We start from the raw sequence: 20216 nt of genomic DNA, 5'->3' as shown, positions 1-20216 counted from the left end.
GCTACAAGTGGAGGAGTGGGGAATCAAACCTGGTTCTCCCAGATAAGAGTCCGCACACTTAACAGCTACACCAAACTGCCTCTGATCAAATGCTTCTAAGTAAACTCAGTAGTCACGGGATAAGGGGACAAGGCCTCTTGTGGATTAAAAGCTGATTAATTAATAGGAAACAGATTAATTAATTAATAGGAAACAGAGTATAAATTAGCAGTTTTCACTGTGGAGGTTGGTAATCAGTGGGGTACTACAAGGCTCAGTACTGGGCCTGGTGCTTTTTAACTTGTTCATTCATGATTTGGAGTCGGGAGTAAGCAGTGAGAATCAAACCCGGTTCTGCAGATAAGAGTCCACACGCTTGACCACTACACCAAGCTGGCAACCTATTGAGCTTCCTGCCCTTCCTGATGCAGGGGCCTGAATTCAGCCAAAACCATTCTTACAAATTAACGAACTCCTGGCAAAATGTTGCTTTTATTCATTCCGCTTGTGGCTGGCTCACAGAGATCCGGTTTTCTGGAACGTTTCCATGAATACTACGCAAAGCGCTCTGTAGGTTTCAGAGTACTGCATAGGAATATAAATTCTCCTCAGCTTCCAAGCTTCAGGCTTTCAAGGTTGCTGAGATGATCTGGCCCAGGTGGGAAAAAAAGAGGGGGTCTCTCCATCCTTCCGGGAATGCCTCATTTTATCATTCCGATGGGTCGCAGATTTACAAAAGAGTCTGGTTCTCAGAAATGGAAGGGAAGCGCTACAAAAGGCACGAACGAGGAAACCTGGGGAAAGGAATGACGTCTTTGATGTTCTCAACTCCCAGGATGCATTGCAGGTAACGCTCAAAACCCATTCCAAAGCCTCCGTGTGGGGTCGACCCAAATTGTCGCAGCTCGAGGTACCTGGAGTACAAACCAGTAGAGGGATTACACTTAAACCGTATTTCCTGTTTGTGGTGCTTCCCCAAAGGGTGATTAACATGTGGAATTCACTGCCGCAGGAGGTGGTGGCAGCTGCAAGCATAGCCAGCTTTAAAGGGATTGGATAAAAATATGGAGCAGAGGTCCATCAGTGGCTATCAGCCACATATGTGTGTGTGTGTATGTGCGTGTATATGTATGTAAAGGTGTGTGTGTGTGTATATATATATATACACACACACACACATATTGGCCACTGTGTGACACACAGTGTTGGACTGGATGGGCCATTGGCTTGATCCAATATGGCTTCTCCTATGTTCTTATGTTCCCTTCTTACTGGAGCACCTCTAACAGGACTTCCTGCTTGTTTAATTTCTGCACAGACTTGAGTCTCCAAAACATTGTTCTTTGTGAGATGGAGGCTTCTGACCTGACTGAAGCTACCGTCCTAAGAACACTGACCCGAGAGTGAGCTTCACTGGATAAAATGGGAACTCTTTTCACACAGACCTGCTCAACATGGCCCCCTGTAGCACCCGCTGAAGTGGATAACTAGCAGGAGTTCCTTTAATTTAGGTGTTAAACATCAATAATAAATGAAATCTAAATATTTTCCAGGCAAACAATCCCGACATTTTTGAGAAGCAACATGTTTAAAAAAGGGAGACCGTTTCTCCTCGAAATCAGCTTTATATAAAGGATTTTCAGCTACTATATATATATATATATACACACTACACAGTTTCAGCTGTTAACTGTGTCGTTAGTTTATTGGATATCAACATATCCCACACCTTGTGAAATCAACTTCAAATTGTAGGCGCTCTGCAATGGTTTAAAAACAAAACACCTTCCTGCATTTTAGGACCTCCCAGGTGAGTTCTGCAATAACATCTGCGACTCTGCTTTGGAAATAAACCTCTAAAAACTCCAGGCGCCTTGTCCGGCTTCAAAGGCATGCAAGCTTTTCTAATGGGATGACCGGCAAACCCTCCTCTTCAGCACTTTGGAGATTTTCTTTGTGTTACCAAAGAGCTATTTCTTTTTCAGAGATTATGGAACCCAAGGAGTTAAATACAAGTGTGTGTGTTGGGGTGTGGGGGGGTTGGGAAGCAGATTACTCAGGTGGAGATTGGCGATCCCCTCCCCTTTATTTTATTTACTTATCACGTCTTTCTGCCCCGGCGTCCACCACTTTTGGAATTAGGATTCTGACCTAAGTACAATTCATTGATTAAAATAAGCAGGGTTGGAATTCTAGCAGGAGCTCCTTTGCATATTAGGCCATACACCCCTGATGTAGCCAATCCTCCAAGAGCTTACAAAAAAAGAGCCTTGTGAGCTCTTGGAAGATTGGCTGCATCAGGGGTGTGTGGCCTAATATGCATAAGAACATAAGAGAAGCCATATTGGATCAGGCCAACGGCCCATCCAGTCCAACACTCTGTGTCACACAGTGGCAAAAAATTTTATATATACACACACATTGTGGCTAATAGCCACTGATGGACCTGTGCTCCATATTTTTATCTAAACCCCTCTTGAAGGTGGCTATACTTGTGGCTGCCACCACCTCCTGTGGCAGTGAATTCCACATGTTAATCACCCTTTGGGTGAAGAAGTACTTCCTTTTATCCGTTTTAACTTGTCTGCTCAGCAATTTCATTGAATGCCCACGAGTTCTTGTATTGTGAGAAAGGGAGAAAAGTACTTCTTTCTCTACTTTCTCCATACCATGCATTATCTTGTAAACCTCTATCATGTCACCCTGCAGGCGACGTTTCTCCAAGCTAAAGAGTCCCAAGCGTTTCAACCTTTCTTCATAGGGAAAGTGCTCCAGCCCTTTAATCATTCTAGTTGCCCTTTTCTGGACTTTCTCCAATGCTATAATATCCTTTTTGAGGTGCGGCGACCAGAACTGCACACAGTACTCCAAATGAGACCGCACCATCGATTTATACAGGGGCATTATGATACTGGCTGATTTGTTTTCAATTCCCTTCCTAATAATTCCCAGCATGGCGTTGGCCTTTTTTATTGCAATCGCACACTGTCTTGACATTTTCAGTGAGTTATCTACCACGACCCCAAGATCTCTCTCTTGGTCAGTCTCTGCCAGTTCAAAGGAGCTCCTGCGAAAATTCCACCCCTGATAACTACTACAGACAGTGGGAGGCTTCTAATATGACCATGACTGTCATGCTAGGAATATTTTCCTGAGAGTGAGCCTCACTGGATAAAATGGGAACTATTTTCACACAGACTTGCTCAGGGTGGCTCCCAGTTGCACCTGCTGAAACCGATAACTACAACAGGCCAAGAGAGGCTTCTGCCATCCTAAGGCCCTGTTCACACAGCATGTTGAGTCCGTGGTAAACTGACCCGGTTCTGTTCCGAATAGCTTTGTTCCGGATATAATCGATCAGACTGCCATACTGCAATCCGAATCACTCCGCGGTGAAACCGTCTTCTGCCGTCCACACGACGGCACCACGCAGTTCTTTTTTTCTCCACTTTGATGTGCATGCACGCATTATGCGTACATGCACGCATGCGCATAGGTTAGAACATTATGTGATTATGCAGTTATGCGCATATCGCTAAGTAGTAAAAAAAATGGCGACCCTAAACCGGATGTCTGAGGCTCCTTTTGCTCCGGGACAGCCTTCAGCCATCCGGAAGTTGGTCGAGAACTATCCAGTCGGGGAAACTACAAGGTGAAGCCGGAGAACTCAAAAAAACATCGCAAAGGAGCAGGTAACGAAATACTCCGGTTCCGAGAAGGATTGTGGGGGAGGTGGCTACCACGAGTTAATACCGGGAGGCAGATGTTAGAACATAAGAGAAGCCATGTTGGATCAGGCCAATGGCCCATCCAGTCCAACACTCTGTGTCACACAGTGGCAAAAAATTTTATATATACACACAAACTGTGGCTAATAGCCACTGATGGACCTCTGCTCCATATTTCTACCTAAACCCCTCTTGAAGGTGGCCATGCTTGTGGCCGCCACCACCTCCTGCGGCAGTGAAGTCCACATGTCAATCACCCTTTGGGTGAAGAAGTACTTCCGTTTATCTGTTTTAACCCGGCTGCTCAGCAATTTCATCGAATGCCCACGAGTTCTTGTATTGTGAGAAAGGGAGAAAAGTACTTCTTTCTCTACTTTCTCCATCCCATGCATTATCTTGTAAACCTCTATCATGTCACCCCGCAGTCGACGTTTCTCCAAGCTAAAGAGTCCCAAGCGTTTCAAGCGTCAAGAGTCCCAAGCGTTGCTGTCTGATCAGCCACTTTTAATCCGGCATGAAACAGCAGCGGCAACTGATTATACTGTGCTTCTGAACAGCCCCTAATAATACTTTTCTGAGTGAGCCCCAACGAATAAAATGGGACCAAGGTTCCAGACAGAGGCAGCAAATGGCAAACCACCTCGGTTGGTTCCTTGCATGGAAGCCCTGGGGTTTCTTCATGAGCCAGCTGTGATTTGACAGCACTTTCTACCACTGTCACCGCTCAAAACTGGTCCACCGCAAAACTAGACTGTGAGTGCGTGTTCTCTGTCCGTCTTTCTCTCTCTCTCTCCCCTCTCATTCTCTCTCTGTCACGCACACACAGTCACACACAATAAATGACACATTTCAGGTATCGTTTTGCCGTGCTTACCATTGGTAGGTGTCTTCCTGCCCCAACCTGTGGAACCAACACAAGTAGTTATTCTCAATACCTTGGCCGCAGGGACAGATTCCAGAGGATTAAGCCCTCTTCGTGGTTTTGTGCTGCAACTAGCCCCAGCCCTAGACGGTCCGGCACTCCAGGCAAGGCTCACCCCTCCACTGATAACATCCCCGAGTCACACGGAGGGCATCCAATTTGGCGCCCCCAGAAGACCGACGCCCGTAGGCAATCGCCTAGTTTGCCTAGTGGTAGGGCCGGCCCTGCCTGCAATAGACATAAACCGTTTTCCCACACAGCTTACCTCGGAGTGACGTCCCTCTTCACCGTGCAGCGTCTGCTCGGATTTCCCACCATCTGCTCCGCCGAAGCAGGAAGAGCCGCGGCTTTTGCGTCGCTAACGTAAACCGGGTTTTAGCGATTTACATTTGCGACGCAGAAGCCCCGGCACTTCCTGCTTCTGCGGAACAGATGGTGGGAAATCCGAGCAGACGCTGCGCGGTGAAGAGGGACGTCACTCCGAGGTAAGCAGTGTGGGGAAACGGTTATAGAGTCCTGCCACACACCTTCAAGAGCCACAGATGTATGATGGTTTTAGCCTGCGTGGGCCACAGCCTACCTCATTGGATGCCTGCTTTTTCACAAGCAGCCAATGAAACGCCCTCTGGCCCACTGCAGCACATTTGTCATAGTCCTTATAAGGTACAAGAGGGCTCCACGGCAACGTCAAAATGCAGACCTCTCAGCAACATTAACTCAAGCTGTAGCAGGGATGTCGAACTCATTTGTTATGAGGGCCGGATGTGACATAAATGAGACCTTGTCGGGCCGGGCCATGTGGGTACCTTTATAAGATTAGGTAGAAGAGATATATTAGGGTTTGTAGAATCTTTCGGGCTCAAGTGCCGTGTTCTACTGGAGAAAGTTTTTCTTCCAGATGTTTCGTTCTCAGCTGCGGAGAACATCCTCAGTGGCGTTGCAGCTGGAGCAGACGTTCTGACCTTCTTGGCTGCTGTGCATTGAGTGAGGCCAGGGCTGCTGGAGAGCTGCTATTTCTAGGCTGGAGGGGGTGTGGTGATAGGGCAATTGGTTTGTGAATGTACAGGAAGGTTTCCAGGAAGCCCCACCAAACAATGGGTACATTCACAAACCAATTACCCTCTCACCACACCCCCTCCAGCCTAGAAATAGCAGCTCTTCAGCAGCCCTGGCCTCACTCAATGCACAGCAGCCAAGAAGGTCAGAACGCCTGCTCCGGCTGCAACGCCACTGAGGATGTTCTCTGCAGCTGAGAACGAAACGTCTGGAAGAAAAACTTTCTCCAGTAGAACACGGCACTCGAGCCCAAAAGATTCTACAAACCCTAATGATGATGCCAGCCGTGAAAACCTGAAATCTTTGAGAAGAGATATAGTTTTTAAAGGTCACAGACAAACACGACTAAAGTTTTTTTTTTAAAAAAAACCCTTAAAGTATGCTTAAAACGTTAGCACTTTTTGATCTTAAAGGTGCTTTCTTTGTATCTCTCCCATGGGATCCAGGGAACTGGGCAAAGGAAGCTCTGGCTCTTTCCTTCCTTCCCCAGGGGATGAGGAGGGGGAGGAGCCTCAATCAATGGAGAAAATAGAGGTTTTGCTCTGTAGCTCCTGTGCGATTGAGTGAGCCTTACAAAGCAAGCTGAGATGCAGAAGGGAGCAAGAGAGAGGGAGAAGGAAGCAGACAAGAGCCAGTTGCTCGGGGTCTGATTTGGCCCCTGGGCCACATGTTTGACACCCCTGCTCTACAGGTTAAGATTTCCTCCTCCCCATATTACCTACTCCTATCAGAGGCTAATTGGAAGGGTACAAGTTCAGAGCAGTGAATCCGACAGATGCACAAAAGGCAATATCTTCTGTGGACTGGTACGTCCGAAGCCTTTAATTACATTTCTCCCCTCAAACCAGCACGCTGAAGCACACATTGACCCTTACTGATGGGTGCAAGGGTTATGACGACTGGGAAAAGAGAAGATGGATAATGTATTCTAAGCATTTTGAGTATTTAAGGAAGGCATTAAGAAGGCAGTACACATAATTAAGGATTGGGTTCTGCTTGTGCACAGCGGATAGCTTTAGCCAGCGTCTTGCAGAACGTCTTCTTCCAGGACCTACTGGCTAGTGACTGTGCAGAATTTGTGTTTTCTTATTCCTAAAGGCAAATCATTTGTTTCAGCTCTTTTATGTTCTCCACCAGGCAATCCACACACCCCTCCCCCACCCCATCACAGCACACTCTTGTATTTCTATTGTAATTTAGATAGGTGTGTGTGCGTGTTTTGTAAATGGGAACTCAAGTGAACTGCGAATTAAAAGCTTAGAAGCTCATCTGATCAATTTCAGGCAAATTGTTTGTCCTCCCCTCTGTGTTAATTTGAGAGCAAGGATTATACTGAGATTCCTGCATCACACCTTGCTTGGAGACTGGAGGAAATGTCTAGAAAGAGACGTGCAAGGCTTTTTCCTTAACAGAAAAAGCAACAGATTAGCAAGACTGGAATCCTGCTAAACACATCCTCAAAGGAGCATCTGTTCTGTCTGAATGCTCATCCTCCCCCCCCCCCCGCTTTAAATATCAATTAACCTTAATAAACTTGCATCTGACCAAATGCCAAGCTACTTTATTTCCATCCCGATAAGCCAAATGCAGGAATTCTCTGTACCTCCGTAGGCGGGACTGCAGTAGATCCAGACGGTCCTCTCTTAAGCTGCCACCGCAAAGCTCCCCAATTCCCGGTACTAGAAGATCGACGGCTGCCACCTTAAAAGGAAGGGAAACCACACGTTCTCTTTGAATGGTGCTTCTAATTAAAAGGCCGGGATGGGCATGTATGGAATTTTGTGATTTCAGAATTCTGCTTCCCTGTACAGCCATCTAATTTCTGAATGGCTCGTCCTTTAAAATAAAAAAAACAACAGTACTTTAAATACGAAAGTTTCTAGCCCTCATGGATGTTCAGAACATAATAAAAGCCCTGCTGGATCAGATCAGGGGTCCACCTGCTCCAGTGTCCAGTCTCGTACAGTGGCCAACCAGTTCCTCTGGAGGGCCAACAACAGGGCAGAGAAGCCAAAGTCTTTCCTTAATATTAAGAACAAAAGGAGAGCCCTTACTAAGTGTATGAAGAAGATGATATTGGATTTATATCCTGCCCTCCACTCCAAAGAGTCTCAGAGCGGCTCACAATCTCCTTTCCCTTCATCCCCCACAACAGACACCCTGTGAGGTGGGCTGGAGAGGACAACCTCTGCCAGAGCTATGGCTGACCCAAGGCCATGATAGCAGGTGCAAGTGGAGGAGTGGGGAATCAAAACCCGGATCTCTCAGATAAGAGTCCGCACACTTAACCACTACACCAAACCGGCTCTCCACACCAAAGGGGCTCTTGAACCCATCTTATGACAAGGTCTTATTTCCATGCATCCATAGACCAACTGTATCAGGTAGACCTAGGTAGGATAACACTTAGAATCATAGAGCTGGAAGCAGGGGTGGAATTCTAGCAGGAGCGCCTTTGCATATTAGGCCACACCCCCTGATGTAGCCAATCCTCCAAGAGCTTACAAGGCTCTTTTTTGTAAGCTCTTGAAGGATTGGCTACATCAGGAGTGTGCGGCTTAATATGCAAAGGAGCTCCTGCTAGAATTCCACCCCTGGTTGGAAAGGACTCCAGGGTCATCTAGTCCAACCCCCCTGCACAATGCAGAAACTTCACAAATGCCTCCCACTAAGTTCACAGGATCTGCATCACTGTCAGATGGCCATCTAGCCTCTGTTTAAAAACCTCCAAGGAAGGGGAGTCCACCACCTCCCGAGGAAGCTTGTTTCACTGAGCTTGTTTCATTCCCAAGGTTACAGCAAACAAAAAAGAGCAACAGTACCGTATGATGAGGTCCATCTTCATTGTCCCGGCATATAGAATAGGTTTCAGGTCATATGGATAGTTAAATACAAACACGGGGACTTCGCCACAGTGCTCAGACCAAGTATTTTTCATGTTCGCGTTGGAGATCCTGACCCCACTGCAAAAGAAGACCATAGGGAGGGACAGGTGGCTCAGTGGTAGAGCATCTGCTTGGGAGCAGAAGGTCCCAGGTTCAATCCCTGGCATCTCCAAAAAAAGGGTCCAGGCAAATAGGTGTGAAAAAACCTCAGCTTGAGACCCCGGAGAGCCGCTGCCAGTCTGAGAAGACAATACTTTGATGGACCCAGGGTCTGATTCAGTAGAAGGCAGCTTCATATGTTCATATGTGGATTGAAAAAAACAAATGAACGAATTCAAACCTAAAAGAAGTCAAACTTTGAAAAGAATTCCAGCTAAGGACTATCTCTGCCACGACCATTTTCAGTTGATCAACATGGGAAGGGCCGGGCAACTCCACCAACAATGGTAAAAAGAAACAATTTGCTTACATTCCTTCCAACAAAGAGGATCTGATTCGTGTTTAGAACGGAATAGTCTAAGAGGTGTAAGGTTACCATCTAGCCCATAACTTAAAATTGTAATATCCTCAAATTATTAGCTGTCTATATATTGGGACGATGTGTTATCTGTTATCGATGATACTATTAACTATTACTATAGTGTCATCGAAGTTACTATTCCGAAAAACCCAGAGTTTGTTCTACTAAATGACTTCGAATTTAAGTTTGCTCAGGAAAAAAGGATCAGGCCTGTTTACTCATAATGGCCGCCAAATTATTGATAGCTTCAAAATGGAAAAGCCCTTCTAAACCTCCTCAGTCACACTGGCTCCTGAAAATATGGGATGGACTCGTGATTGCTAAACAAAGCAGGAGTCAAGCCGCACCTTTAAGACCAACCAATTTCCTCATCTGATGAAGTGTGCTTAGTGAGCACATGAAGGCTTACGTTCTAAATAAAAACTGGTTGGTCTTTAAGGTGCCACTTGACTCCTGCTTTGTTCAACTGCTTCAGACCAACACGGCTAGCCTGCTTAGGGATTGATAAATTAGCTTCTCAGATCATCCAACAGGAAGCTCCACTATGCAAAAACACTTTTATAGAGCGCTGGTTTTCTCTTTTCGCATATATATTGAAAACTCTAATAAAGGATATTGTAAAGTACCTGAAAAATTCCAAAAATGTTATGGTTTTATTTATTAGAAAGCAGAGATTTAATACGTATTAATCACTGTCTGTCTGTATTTATAAATTTATATGACCCCTAGACAACACAGGTGTTAATTATGCCTTGTTTAACAGTTGTAATTCTTTTACTCTGTATTGATTGGTTATAGTAACGTTATGCTTATTGAATGATCTAAATAAACAAACAAACAAAAAACATGGGAAGGGCTGGTTTGTACAAAAGGAACATTCATGCCATGGCCAGGAGCTCGATGCACAGATGCCAACCTCCAGGTGGGACCTGGGGATCCCTAGAATTACCCCTTACCTTCAGATGACAGAGATCAGCATGGCCGGCGCGCCGGGGTCGGCCGCACCTGGCCCCTCTCCTCACTGCCTGGTGGCTTTCACATTCCCCGGGTCTGTTACGTGAAAGTCAGCAGCGCCTGCATAGTGCGCTCGTTGGAGCCTAGCTCCAAGGACCACATTGTGTAGACCAGCCACCCTGCCCATGCAGTCTTCCCGAGACTTGGACGCCTGGGTGAGGTCATGGGGAGGCGTGGCAGTGAGCGCGCTCCGAGCCCGGCTCTGAATGCACCCGCTGCAGCTTCCTGAGACTCAGGAACCCCGGGGCGAGGTCGTGGGGGGCGTGGCAGCGAGCGTGCTCAGAGCCCAGCTCTGAATGCACCCGCTGCAGCTTCCTGAGACTCAGGAACCTCAGGCGAGGTTGTGGGGGGCGTGGCAGTGAGCACGCTCGTTGCCACCCCTACCTTGCCCAGGCTAAGGGCAGGAAGCAGAGGGTGGTAGAACCCCCAGCGCTGGGCATGGAGATCAGTCCCCTTGGAGAAAGTCGATGCTTTGGAGGATGGAGCCTTTGGCGCTGTACCCCCCTGAGGTTCCTGCTCTCCCCAGGCTCCCTCCCCATATCTCCAATGTGTTTCCCAACTTGGATCTGGCAACTCTACCCCAGCAGACCCTGCTGGTGGCCGGGGGGGATGGGACCTGACAACCCTAAGGAGAGGGGGTTGGTTAGTAGCAGTGTTGCCTCTAAGCTGAGTTAGCGTGAGCTAGCTCACAGATTTTTAGCTTCCGCTCACACATTGGCTTAGCTCAGGAAGAGTGGCCCCAGAGCACAATCACTTATTCAGTCGCTCACAACTCTAACGCCAGAAGCTCGCAAAGTAGAATTTTTGCTCACCAGACTCTGCAGCTTAGAGGGAACTTTGGTTAGGACAGGGGTGGCCAAACTTGCTTAATGTAAGAGCCATGTAGAATAATCATCAGTTGTTTGAGAGCTGCAAGGAAGGGAAGGATGGAGGGAGGGAGGAAGGAAGGAAAATAGATGGGGAAGAGTGGAGAGGTGGAAAGAAAGCAACTTTAACTTTAAATGCATTCTCCAAGCTAACAGGGCTTGGAGAAGTGATTTAAAGATACTTTAAATGCCTTCTCTAAGCTGGCTGAAGCGATGGTGAGGGCTTCAAGAGCCGCAGTTTGGCCACCCTTGGGTTAGGAGGACAAAATTCTGGGGGACTTGGTCGCCTAGGGGGCCCGCAGAACCAGGTTATGTGATTTGTTTTTAATATGATATTTAGATTGGGTCTGGCGTATGTGGAGGGGGGGGGCACGGTGGCTCTCAGCCACCAAGTGTGACTCTCAGCCCTAAAGACAAATGTGGGAGCTGGGCCTTCATATTACTTGTGTTTTTATACTGAAAGTTGCTGATCTCAACAGTTCCCACAATGGCTTGAAGTGGACCAGTATAATCAATCCATCTTGCAATAGTTCTGCAGGAAAGTTCTGCAATAGTTCTGCAGGAAAGTCCGTGTACTTGTACTTACTTGTACTTACAAAACCTTGTACTTACAAAATGCAGAGCACTCACCTCTGGTTTGTAAGTGAAAACACAGGGAGCCCGCCTTAAGATCTCTATGGCTTCTGAGTATGACATTCTAGAAGAGGGGTGAAAAACCAGTTAAAGAGTTTGGCCTTCTTTGCTACAGACATAGATTAGAGTGTTAAGATCTTCATGGATAGGTTTAGTCTCACTGCCATTTGGAATATACCTTCGTGTGCTTGAATCTAAGGAACTGCCTTGGAATGGTGTTCATACCTGGGAACCGAAGACACATTTACACCATAAAGCTAACACAACTTCTCATGACTTAAAACATAAGAACATGAGAAGAGCCCTGCTGGATCAAACCAATGGTCCATCTCGTCCAGCATCCTGTCTCACACAGTGGCCAGCCAGTTCTTCTGGAGAGCCAACAACAGGGCAGAAAGGCCTAGGCCTTTATAAGAACATGAGAAGAGCCCTGCTGGATCAGACCACTGGTCCATCTAGTCCAGCATCCTGTCTCACACAGTGGCCAACCAGTTCCTCTGGAGGGCCAACAACAGGGCATAGAGAATGAGGCCTGCATAAGAACATCAGAAGAGGTCTGCTGGATCAGACCAATGAGGGTCCATCTAGTTCAGCCTCCTGTCTCACACAGCGGCCAACTAGTTCCTGTGGAGGGCCAACAACAGGGCATAGAGGCTGAGGCCTTTCCTAAGAATAAAATAGCCCCGCTGGATCAGAACAGTAGTCCATTTAATCCAGCATCCTGTCTCACTCACACAGAGGCCAACCAGTTCCTCTGGAGGGCCAACAACAGGGCAGAGAGGCTGAGGCCTTCCCCTGACGTTGTCTCCTGGCTCTGCGATTCAAAAGAATAGTATCTCTGAATGTGTAGGACAACAACATAAGAAGAGCCTTGCTGTATCAGACCAACAGTCTATCTACACCAGCATCCGGGAATAAAAAAAGCAGATTATTCCAGCTTTGTTGGAGGCGCTCGAGTTCTAGGATTTTGGGAGAGGGAGAAAAGTTCTCTTTGGCAAATCTTTCCAGCCCATCCATCATTTTGTAAACCTCTATCATGTCCTCCCTTACTTGTCGCTTTTCTAAGAAAACTCAAAAGGTAACAGGAGATTTACAGTGCAAGCTGATGTGGAGATACTCCTAATTCCAGGGGTGGAATTCTAGCAGGAGCTCCGTTGAATATTAGGCCACACCCCCTGATGTAGCCAATCTTCCAAGAGCTTACAAAAAAGAGCTCTGTAAGATCTTGGAGGATTGGCTACATCAGGGGTGTGTGGCCTAATATGCAAATGAGCTCCTGCTAGAATTCTACCCCTGCCCGAATCCATTGATTTCAATGCACTTAGAGTGGAGTGAATCTACATAGGTTTGTACTGAGTGGGGGAGATTGCTTAATCTCCCCCCTCTTCTCTATTCAAATTACTCCATCTCTGAGAAAGATGTATTCAAGGTGTGAGCTTTCATGGGCACACATACTTATTATTCTGATTTTTAAAAGGTGTGCATGAACATGAATAAAACTTTGTTGGTCTTTTTGGGGACCCACAGGACTCTATCTTTATTCTATCCCTGAGAGTTTTCTCTAATTTTTGTATTTGCACGCAATGTTTGCATTTGCACTCAATGTCCAGGTAGGCCCTCTTTTCTCCTCACAAGCATTCTGCGAGGTCCAGTCTAGACAAAGATGGCCGATTCCATAATAAAACCATTTCTGAAACGTACCACTTCAGAGTGGCTCAGTTATCCCTCACAGAGACATTTTGTGCATCAATTTATGTATTAAAAGTTGTGGCATTAAAGAAAACATTGAGGCCTTGCCAACTGACTGAATGGGTTATCGAAATCTGCGGAGGGGGAATGTTTGTGTAGCTCTCTCTCAAAACGGGAAGCTCAACGGGAATGACCAAACGGTTCTTTCCAGGCCACCCAGAAACCTGGAATTTGGCACACATCGAGCCCAAGACATATTGTCTATGCGAAAGGCCTGAAAATAGGACTTTGTTGTACCTCACAATCAAAATACAGGGCATGAAGTTTACCTCATAAAAGGGGCCTACATTCCAGCATAGAATGAGTCATACCAGACAAAATGGTGATCAACATGCTTAAACGCTAGCACGAAGGGAACGGGCCTTTACTTAAATGAACACCTGAAGATGCCTTTTACTGAGTCACGCCTAGGATTATCAACCCCACCCAGTCATGGTTGGGGGATCTCTACATGGGCACCCTGCTCCTTGCTACCCATCTGCTGGCTGGCAGGGGACTTATGGGCAGTGAAGGGAAGCCAATGCCACTGTTGCTAGCAATGCTACAATATTTAGGTAAAAACACTAAGGTAAAAATGGCTTATACCATAGAGTTTTTGCCCAGGTACCACAATACCAAATGCCAGAGTGTCACCAGATGCCAGAGCACAGGTCCACAAGTGGCTCAGCCATAAAGTATAGATTAAACACTCCGGGGCAGTGATGCTCTGTATTCTTGGTGCTTGGGGGACACAGTGGGAGGGCTTCTGGATTTCTGGCTCCACTGATGGACCTCCTGAGGGCACCTGGTTTTTTTGGCCCCTGTGTGACACAGAGTGTTGGGCTGGATGGGCCATTGGCCTGATCCAACATGGCTTCTCTTATGTTCTTATGTGACACAGAGTGTTGGGCTGGATGGGCCATTGGCCTGATCCAACATGGCTTCTCTTATGTTCTTATGTGACACAGAGTGTTGTGCTGGATGAGCCATTGGTCTGATCCAACATGGCTTCCTTTATGTACTTATGTCTGGGGCAGGGATGCTCTGTCTTCTTGGTGCTTGGGGGGGGCAACAGTGGGAGGGCTTCTGGAGTTCTGGCCCCACTGGTGTACCTCCTGGTGGCACCTGGGTTTGGGCCCCTGTGTGACACAGAATGTTGGACTGGATGGGCCATTGGCCTGATCCAACATGGCTTCTCTTATGTTCTTATTTTATCTAGAACTCACTGATCTGTTTGTTTGGAGGGTGGACTCTATGGCATTGTACTCCAGTGAGGTACAATGACAAGAAATCTGACAAGATTGGGCTAGCTTGAGCCATCCAAATAGTCCTACTACATGAGACACATTAAGGGAACAACTGAAGATGCCTCTCTGATGGTGGGAGTAAATCTGAGCTTAGCTATTTAGAATAAAGCCTGCTCTGGCAACACACCCCCTCATTTGATGCTCTTCCTTGATCGCACCAGAATGGGGTGAACAATCTACTCCTGGCTTTTATGCTAGGATTGCCAGGTTTCCCCTGGCTACTAAGAACATAAGAGAAGCCATATTGGATCAGGCCAATGGCCCATCCAGTCCAACACTCTGTGTCACATAAGAACATAAGAGAAGCCATGTTGGATCAGGCCAGTGGCCCATGCAGTCCAACACTCTGTGTCACATAAGAACATAAGAGAAGCCATGTTGGATCAGGCCAGTGGCCCATGCAGTCCAACACTCTGTGTCACACAGTGGCCAAAAAAACCCAGGGAACTTTTTTCTGTAGTCTGGAGTGGAGATCTGTAATTCCAGGGGATCCCCAGGTTCTATCTGGAGTCTGACATCCACATAATGTGAATCTCCCCAACCGTTTAGCTAGACCTATCCCTGCTCCGTCTTGAGAGCAGAGATGAAGGCAAAAACAATCATACATTCAAAGCCCAACAAAACCCAGATGCAAAATGCCAATTAAGGAATCAATGCTGAGTATCAGAATTACGCATTGCCTCACTCCTGTCCAATACAGGCCAATAAAAGCCTCCCAGAATAAATGTCTTGCATAATTTCTGAAAAACACAACGTTTTTTTTTTTTTGCGTGTGAACCTCCACAAAAAAGTATTTCTGCTGCCGCAGCACCGTTATCTAATACACCTTCTCTCTCTGCAATCTTGTGTTCCGAACACAAGTGAAATCGTCACAAGTGCAGAGGAATCAGAGGGGGAGGAGTATGGTTGCCAAGCTCCAGGAGGTTACTGGAAATGCCCTGGGGTTGCAATTGATCTCCAGGTGTAGGGTTGCCAATCCCCAGTGGTGGAAGGGAATCCCCCAGTTTGGAGGCCCTCCCCCCACTTCAGGGTCATCAGAAAGCGGGGGGGGGGGGAATGGTCTGCTGGGCACTCCATTCTTCCCTATGGAGACTGATTCCCATAGGGTATAATGCAGAATTGATCCATGAGTATCTGGGGCTTGGGAGGGGGCTTCTTTTTGAGGTAGAGGCATCAAATTTTCAGCATACCATCCATTGCCTCTCTCCAAAATACCCGTCAAAAAGATTTCAAAAAGATTGGACCAAGGGGTCCGAGCCCCCCAAAAGGTGCCCCTATCCTTCATTATTTCCAATGAAAGGAAGACATTTAAAAGGCACACGGTCCCTTTAAATGGGATGGCCCAAACTCCTTTTAGAGTTCAATGATGCTTGTCACAACCTTACTCCTGGCTCCACTCCCAAAGTCCCCAGATATTTCTTGAATTGGAATTGGCAACCCTATCCAAGTGACAGAAGATGGAGACTTTGGCTGCTTCTCTATGGCGTTACGCCCTATTGAAGTCCCTGCCCTCCCCCAAACCCCGCCCTCCTCAGGCCCCATCCCCCCCAAAAAAAATCTCCAGGAATGTCCCAGCCTGGAGCTGGCAATCCTAGGAAGGGGAAGGTTTCTACCACATGCGGGATTAAACCCGTTCAGAGACAACATGCCCATTCTCCCCACATGAGTGCTAGAAAAGTGAGAATGGATTTCCTATGGGACAACTCTTAACAACCGTAATAACAACATTGACTATATTCTGTTGCAGTATGTTTTTTTTTAAAGGGGGGGGGAAACAATTGCTTACATTATAAATTGGTTCTTCAATATCTGTTCTAACTTGCCCTTGAGGGGTGGAAAGAAGAGAGGGAAAAATTAAAAACGTCATTCACAATTGTGATTGGAAAGAACTCGTAAAAAGACAAGATCGCATGTTAATTTACCAGAAGCGTTTCTCAATAGGATCATGAACCCCATGGGACTTATACATCACCCAGGCCAAACTAGATGCACACAGATATGCATCCCAAATTCTGCAAATTCTTTATGATGTCCAGGGCTTTTTTGTAGCAGGAACTCCTTTGCATATTAGGCCACACCTCCCTGATGCAGCCTACAGGGCTCTTAGTACAGGGCCTACCGTAAGCTTTAGGAGGATTGGCTGCATCAGGGGTGTCTGGCTAATATGCAAAGGGGTTTCAGTTTGGTGAGAGCAGTTTGGTGTAGTGGTTAAGTGTGCGGACTCCTATCTGGGAGAAACAGGTTTGATTCCCCACTCCTCCACTTGCACCTGCTGGCATGGCCTTGGGTCAGCCATAGCTCTGGCAGAGGTTGTCCGAAAGGGCAACTGCTATAAGAGCTCTCTCAGCCCCACCCACCTCACAGGGTGTCTGTTGTGGGGAGGAAGATCAAGGAGATTGTGAGCCGCTCTGAGACTCTGAATTCGGAGTGGAGGGTGGGATATAAATCCAATATCTTCTTCTTCTTCATCTTCAATATCACCATCATCTTCCTGCTACAAAAAAGCCCTGATTTTATGTCCCTTAATCGGACACACAGTTTGGCTTCACTGAATACACCTGCTTGTTTTATTTTTATTTCAGTTACTGCAGTTTTGCTTTTCTCACAGGGACCGAAGGCAGAGTACGCATTGCGAGCGAGTACAATCGACAAAATGGGACATTCCAATAACCGGTGCATTAGGACCGTAGAAGTCTGGAATCACCAGAAGGAACTGCAGCTTAGCGTAAGTATCCGCATGACACGTTAAGTAGCACAGAAATCGCATAAGAGGCTCCTACTCACAATAAAGCTATACACGGCAGGGCAGACCGCAGCGCCTGATTATTTCTCCAAGCGAGTCTGTAAAACCCTTCTGCACCCTTCTTATCTGCGCAGACGGGCCTTTTTGAAATCAGTTTTGTGTCGTTTGCGGAAAGCCAGGAGAGCGAGAGATATTCTGAACCCCGCCTCAGGCGGGCTATTCCGCAAGGTGGGGGACACCACAGAGAAATGCTTGTGTACGGGCAGTTGTCGGTTTTGTCCCTCTGCAGGCTGGAAGGACACAATCCTACCACTCCAGAATTATGGCGCAAACCCAGAGCTGCACTCTTCTAAACCCATTAAGTTCAACATAATTTAGAGAAGTGCAATGCTCCCTAGGACTGCACTGTTTGTAAGGTAGAAGGTGTCTTACTTCAGGCTGGTTCGACCACTATGCAAACTAGGTGATTGCCTAGGGTGCCAGCCTTTGGGGGGCGCAAACTAGGTGATTGCCTAGGGCGCCAGCCTCTGGGGACACCAAATTGGGCACCCCCCCGTGTGACTCGGTGATGTTATCAGTGCGGGTGGGCACCAGAAGTTAGCCTTGCCTAGGGTCCCAGACGGTCTAGGGCAGGGGTGGCCAAACTTGCTTAACGTAAGAGCCATACAGAATAAGCATCAGATAGTTGAGAGCTGCATGACATGAATGTCAGATGTTTGAGAGCCGCACGACAGGGAGGGAGGGAGGGAGGCAGAGGAAGAAGACATTGGATTTATATCCGCCCTCCACTTAAGAGTCTCAGAGCACCTCACAATCTCCTTTATCTTCCTCCCCCACAACAGACACCCTGTGAGGTGGGTGGGGCTGAGAGGGCTCTCCCAGAAGCTGCCCTTTCAAGGACAACCTCTGCCAGAGCTCTGCTGACCCAGGCCATTCCAGCAGCTGCAAGATGGAGGAGTGGGGAATCAAACCCGGTTCTCCCAGATAGAGAGCTATGGCTGACCCAGGCCATTCCAGCAGCTGCAAGTGGAGGAGTGGGGAATCAAACCCGGTTCTCCCAGATAAGAGAGCTCTGGCTGACCCAAGCCCATTCCAGCAGCTATAAGTGGAGGAGTGAGGGAATCAAACCTGGTTCTTCAGATAAGAGAGCTATGGCTGACCCAAGGGCCTTTCCAGCAGCTATAAGTGGAGGAGTGGGGGGAATCAACCTGGTTCTCCCAGATAAGAGAGCTCTGGCTGACCCAAGAGCATTCCAGCAGCTGCAAGTGGAGGAGTGGGGAATCAAACCCGGTTCTCCCCAGAGAAGAGAGCTGTGGCTGACCCAAGGCCATTCCAGCAGCTGCAAGTGGAGGAGTGGGGGAATCAAACCCGGTTCTCCCAGATAAGAGAGCTCTGGCTGACCCAAGCCCATTCCAGCAGCTATAAGTGGAGGAGTGGGAGGAATCAAACCTGGTTCTTCCAGATAAGAGAGCTATGGCTGACCCAAGGCCATTCCAGCAGCTATAAGTGGAGGAGTGGGGAATCAAACCCGGTTCTCCCAGATAAGAGAGCTGTGGCTGACCCGAGGCCATTCCAGCAGCTGCAAGTGGAAGAGTGAGGAATCAAACCCGATTCTCCCAGATAAGAGTCCATGCACTTAACCACTACACCAACTGGCTCTCTAGAGGGAGGGAGGAAGGAAGATGAAGGGAAGGAGGAAAGAGATGGTAAAAAAACCCAACTTTAAATGCATTCTCCAACCTACTGGCTACATTCTCCAACCTACTGGGGGCCTTCGAGAGCCACACAATATGTGTAAAAAAGCCACATGTGGCTCTTGAGCTGCAGTTTGGCCACTCCTGATCTAGGCCTTACTTTTCAAATGTAAAATCTGGCATTCCAGGCCAAGCAGCTTTTGCCTCTCGGCAGCTTGGTATTCCCTGTGCGGGGTCCGAGGAGAGCGGCCTGTAGAAACTGGCGTTGGAGAGCTGTCTCTCAGTTTCTCATGTATAGTTTCTTTTGCTCGTTTATGACTACCCCCAACCACATCAAACCACGCATTGTGCATTGCCAAGCCCTGCGCGATAGTTCTATCTGCCTCAGCTCTTCAGACAGAGGGTGCTTTCACACAAGAGGTTTGGCCCTAACTAGCCACGCCTCCCATTGGGATTAAATTTGCATGATCAGACAAGCACATCTGTCCTCCGAGCCACACCCATTCTCACCCCGTCTCCAGATGCCTCCTATCTGGATTAGAAAGCTACCTGGATCTTTCCGGTAGTTTCTCCCTGAATCACATTGAGGTCACATATTTGCTGGCTGTCCAAATGCCCGGACGCAACGCATAAGTGGAAGAGTAGTGTAATCACGCCAAGCATTTCCAGTGCTTTCCAGGTTTCCCGCCCCCCCCCCAAACTCTGCTCCGAGGAGTGCTCACACACTTCTTTGCTTGAGCGCACGCACTGGAGGACTTTTTAAAAGGAGGAGAAGGAGAAGAAGACCGCAGATTTATACCCCGCCCTTCTCTCTGAATAAGAGTCTCAGAGCGGTTTACAATCTCCTATATTTTCTTCCCCAAAACAGACCCCTGTGAGGTGGGTGGGGCTGAATGAGCTCTCTCAGAAGCTGCCCTTACAAGGACAACTCTATGAGAGCTCTGGCTAACCCAAGGCCATTCCAGCAGGTGCAAGTGGAGGAGTGGGGAATCCACGTGAAATGATGGTGGCATCAGAGGGTGTGGCCTAATATGCAAATGAGTTCCTGCTGGGCTCTTCCTACAAAAAAAGCCCTGTGTGAAGCTATGGCGGCATCAGAGGGTGTGGCCTAATATGCAAACGAGTTCCTGCTGGCTTTTCC

The 20216-nt window shown here is 47.6% G+C and overlaps 1 protein-coding gene across 1 annotated transcript in view; it reads right to left on the bottom strand.

Moving 5' to 3' along the window:
• Window positions 1-452: 452 nt before the first annotated feature.
• NARS2 (asparaginyl-tRNA synthetase 2, mitochondrial) overlaps window positions 453-20216 on the bottom strand; it is a 97512-nt gene continuing 77748 nt past the window's right edge. Inside the window, 8 exon segments of the mRNA XM_060235202.1 lie at window positions 453-893; window positions 4582-4608; window positions 7289-7386; window positions 8508-8543; window positions 8546-8605; window positions 8607-8648; window positions 11601-11667; window positions 16425-16462. Of these exon segments, the coding sequence (XP_060091185.1) occupies window positions 749-893; window positions 4582-4608; window positions 7289-7386; window positions 8508-8543; window positions 8546-8605; window positions 8607-8648; window positions 11601-11667; window positions 16425-16462 (513 nt within the window). The 3' untranslated portion in view covers window positions 453-748.

Source organism: Heteronotia binoei, chromosome 3 (genome assembly GCF_032191835.1).
Source record: "Heteronotia binoei isolate CCM8104 ecotype False Entrance Well chromosome 3, APGP_CSIRO_Hbin_v1, whole genome shotgun sequence".
In the NCBI taxonomy this organism is placed as follows: domain Eukaryota; kingdom Metazoa; phylum Chordata; class Lepidosauria; order Squamata; family Gekkonidae; genus Heteronotia; species Heteronotia binoei.
The sequence above is the reverse complement of the archived record's forward strand: the minus strand, read 5'-3'. Positions and strand labels throughout refer to the sequence as shown.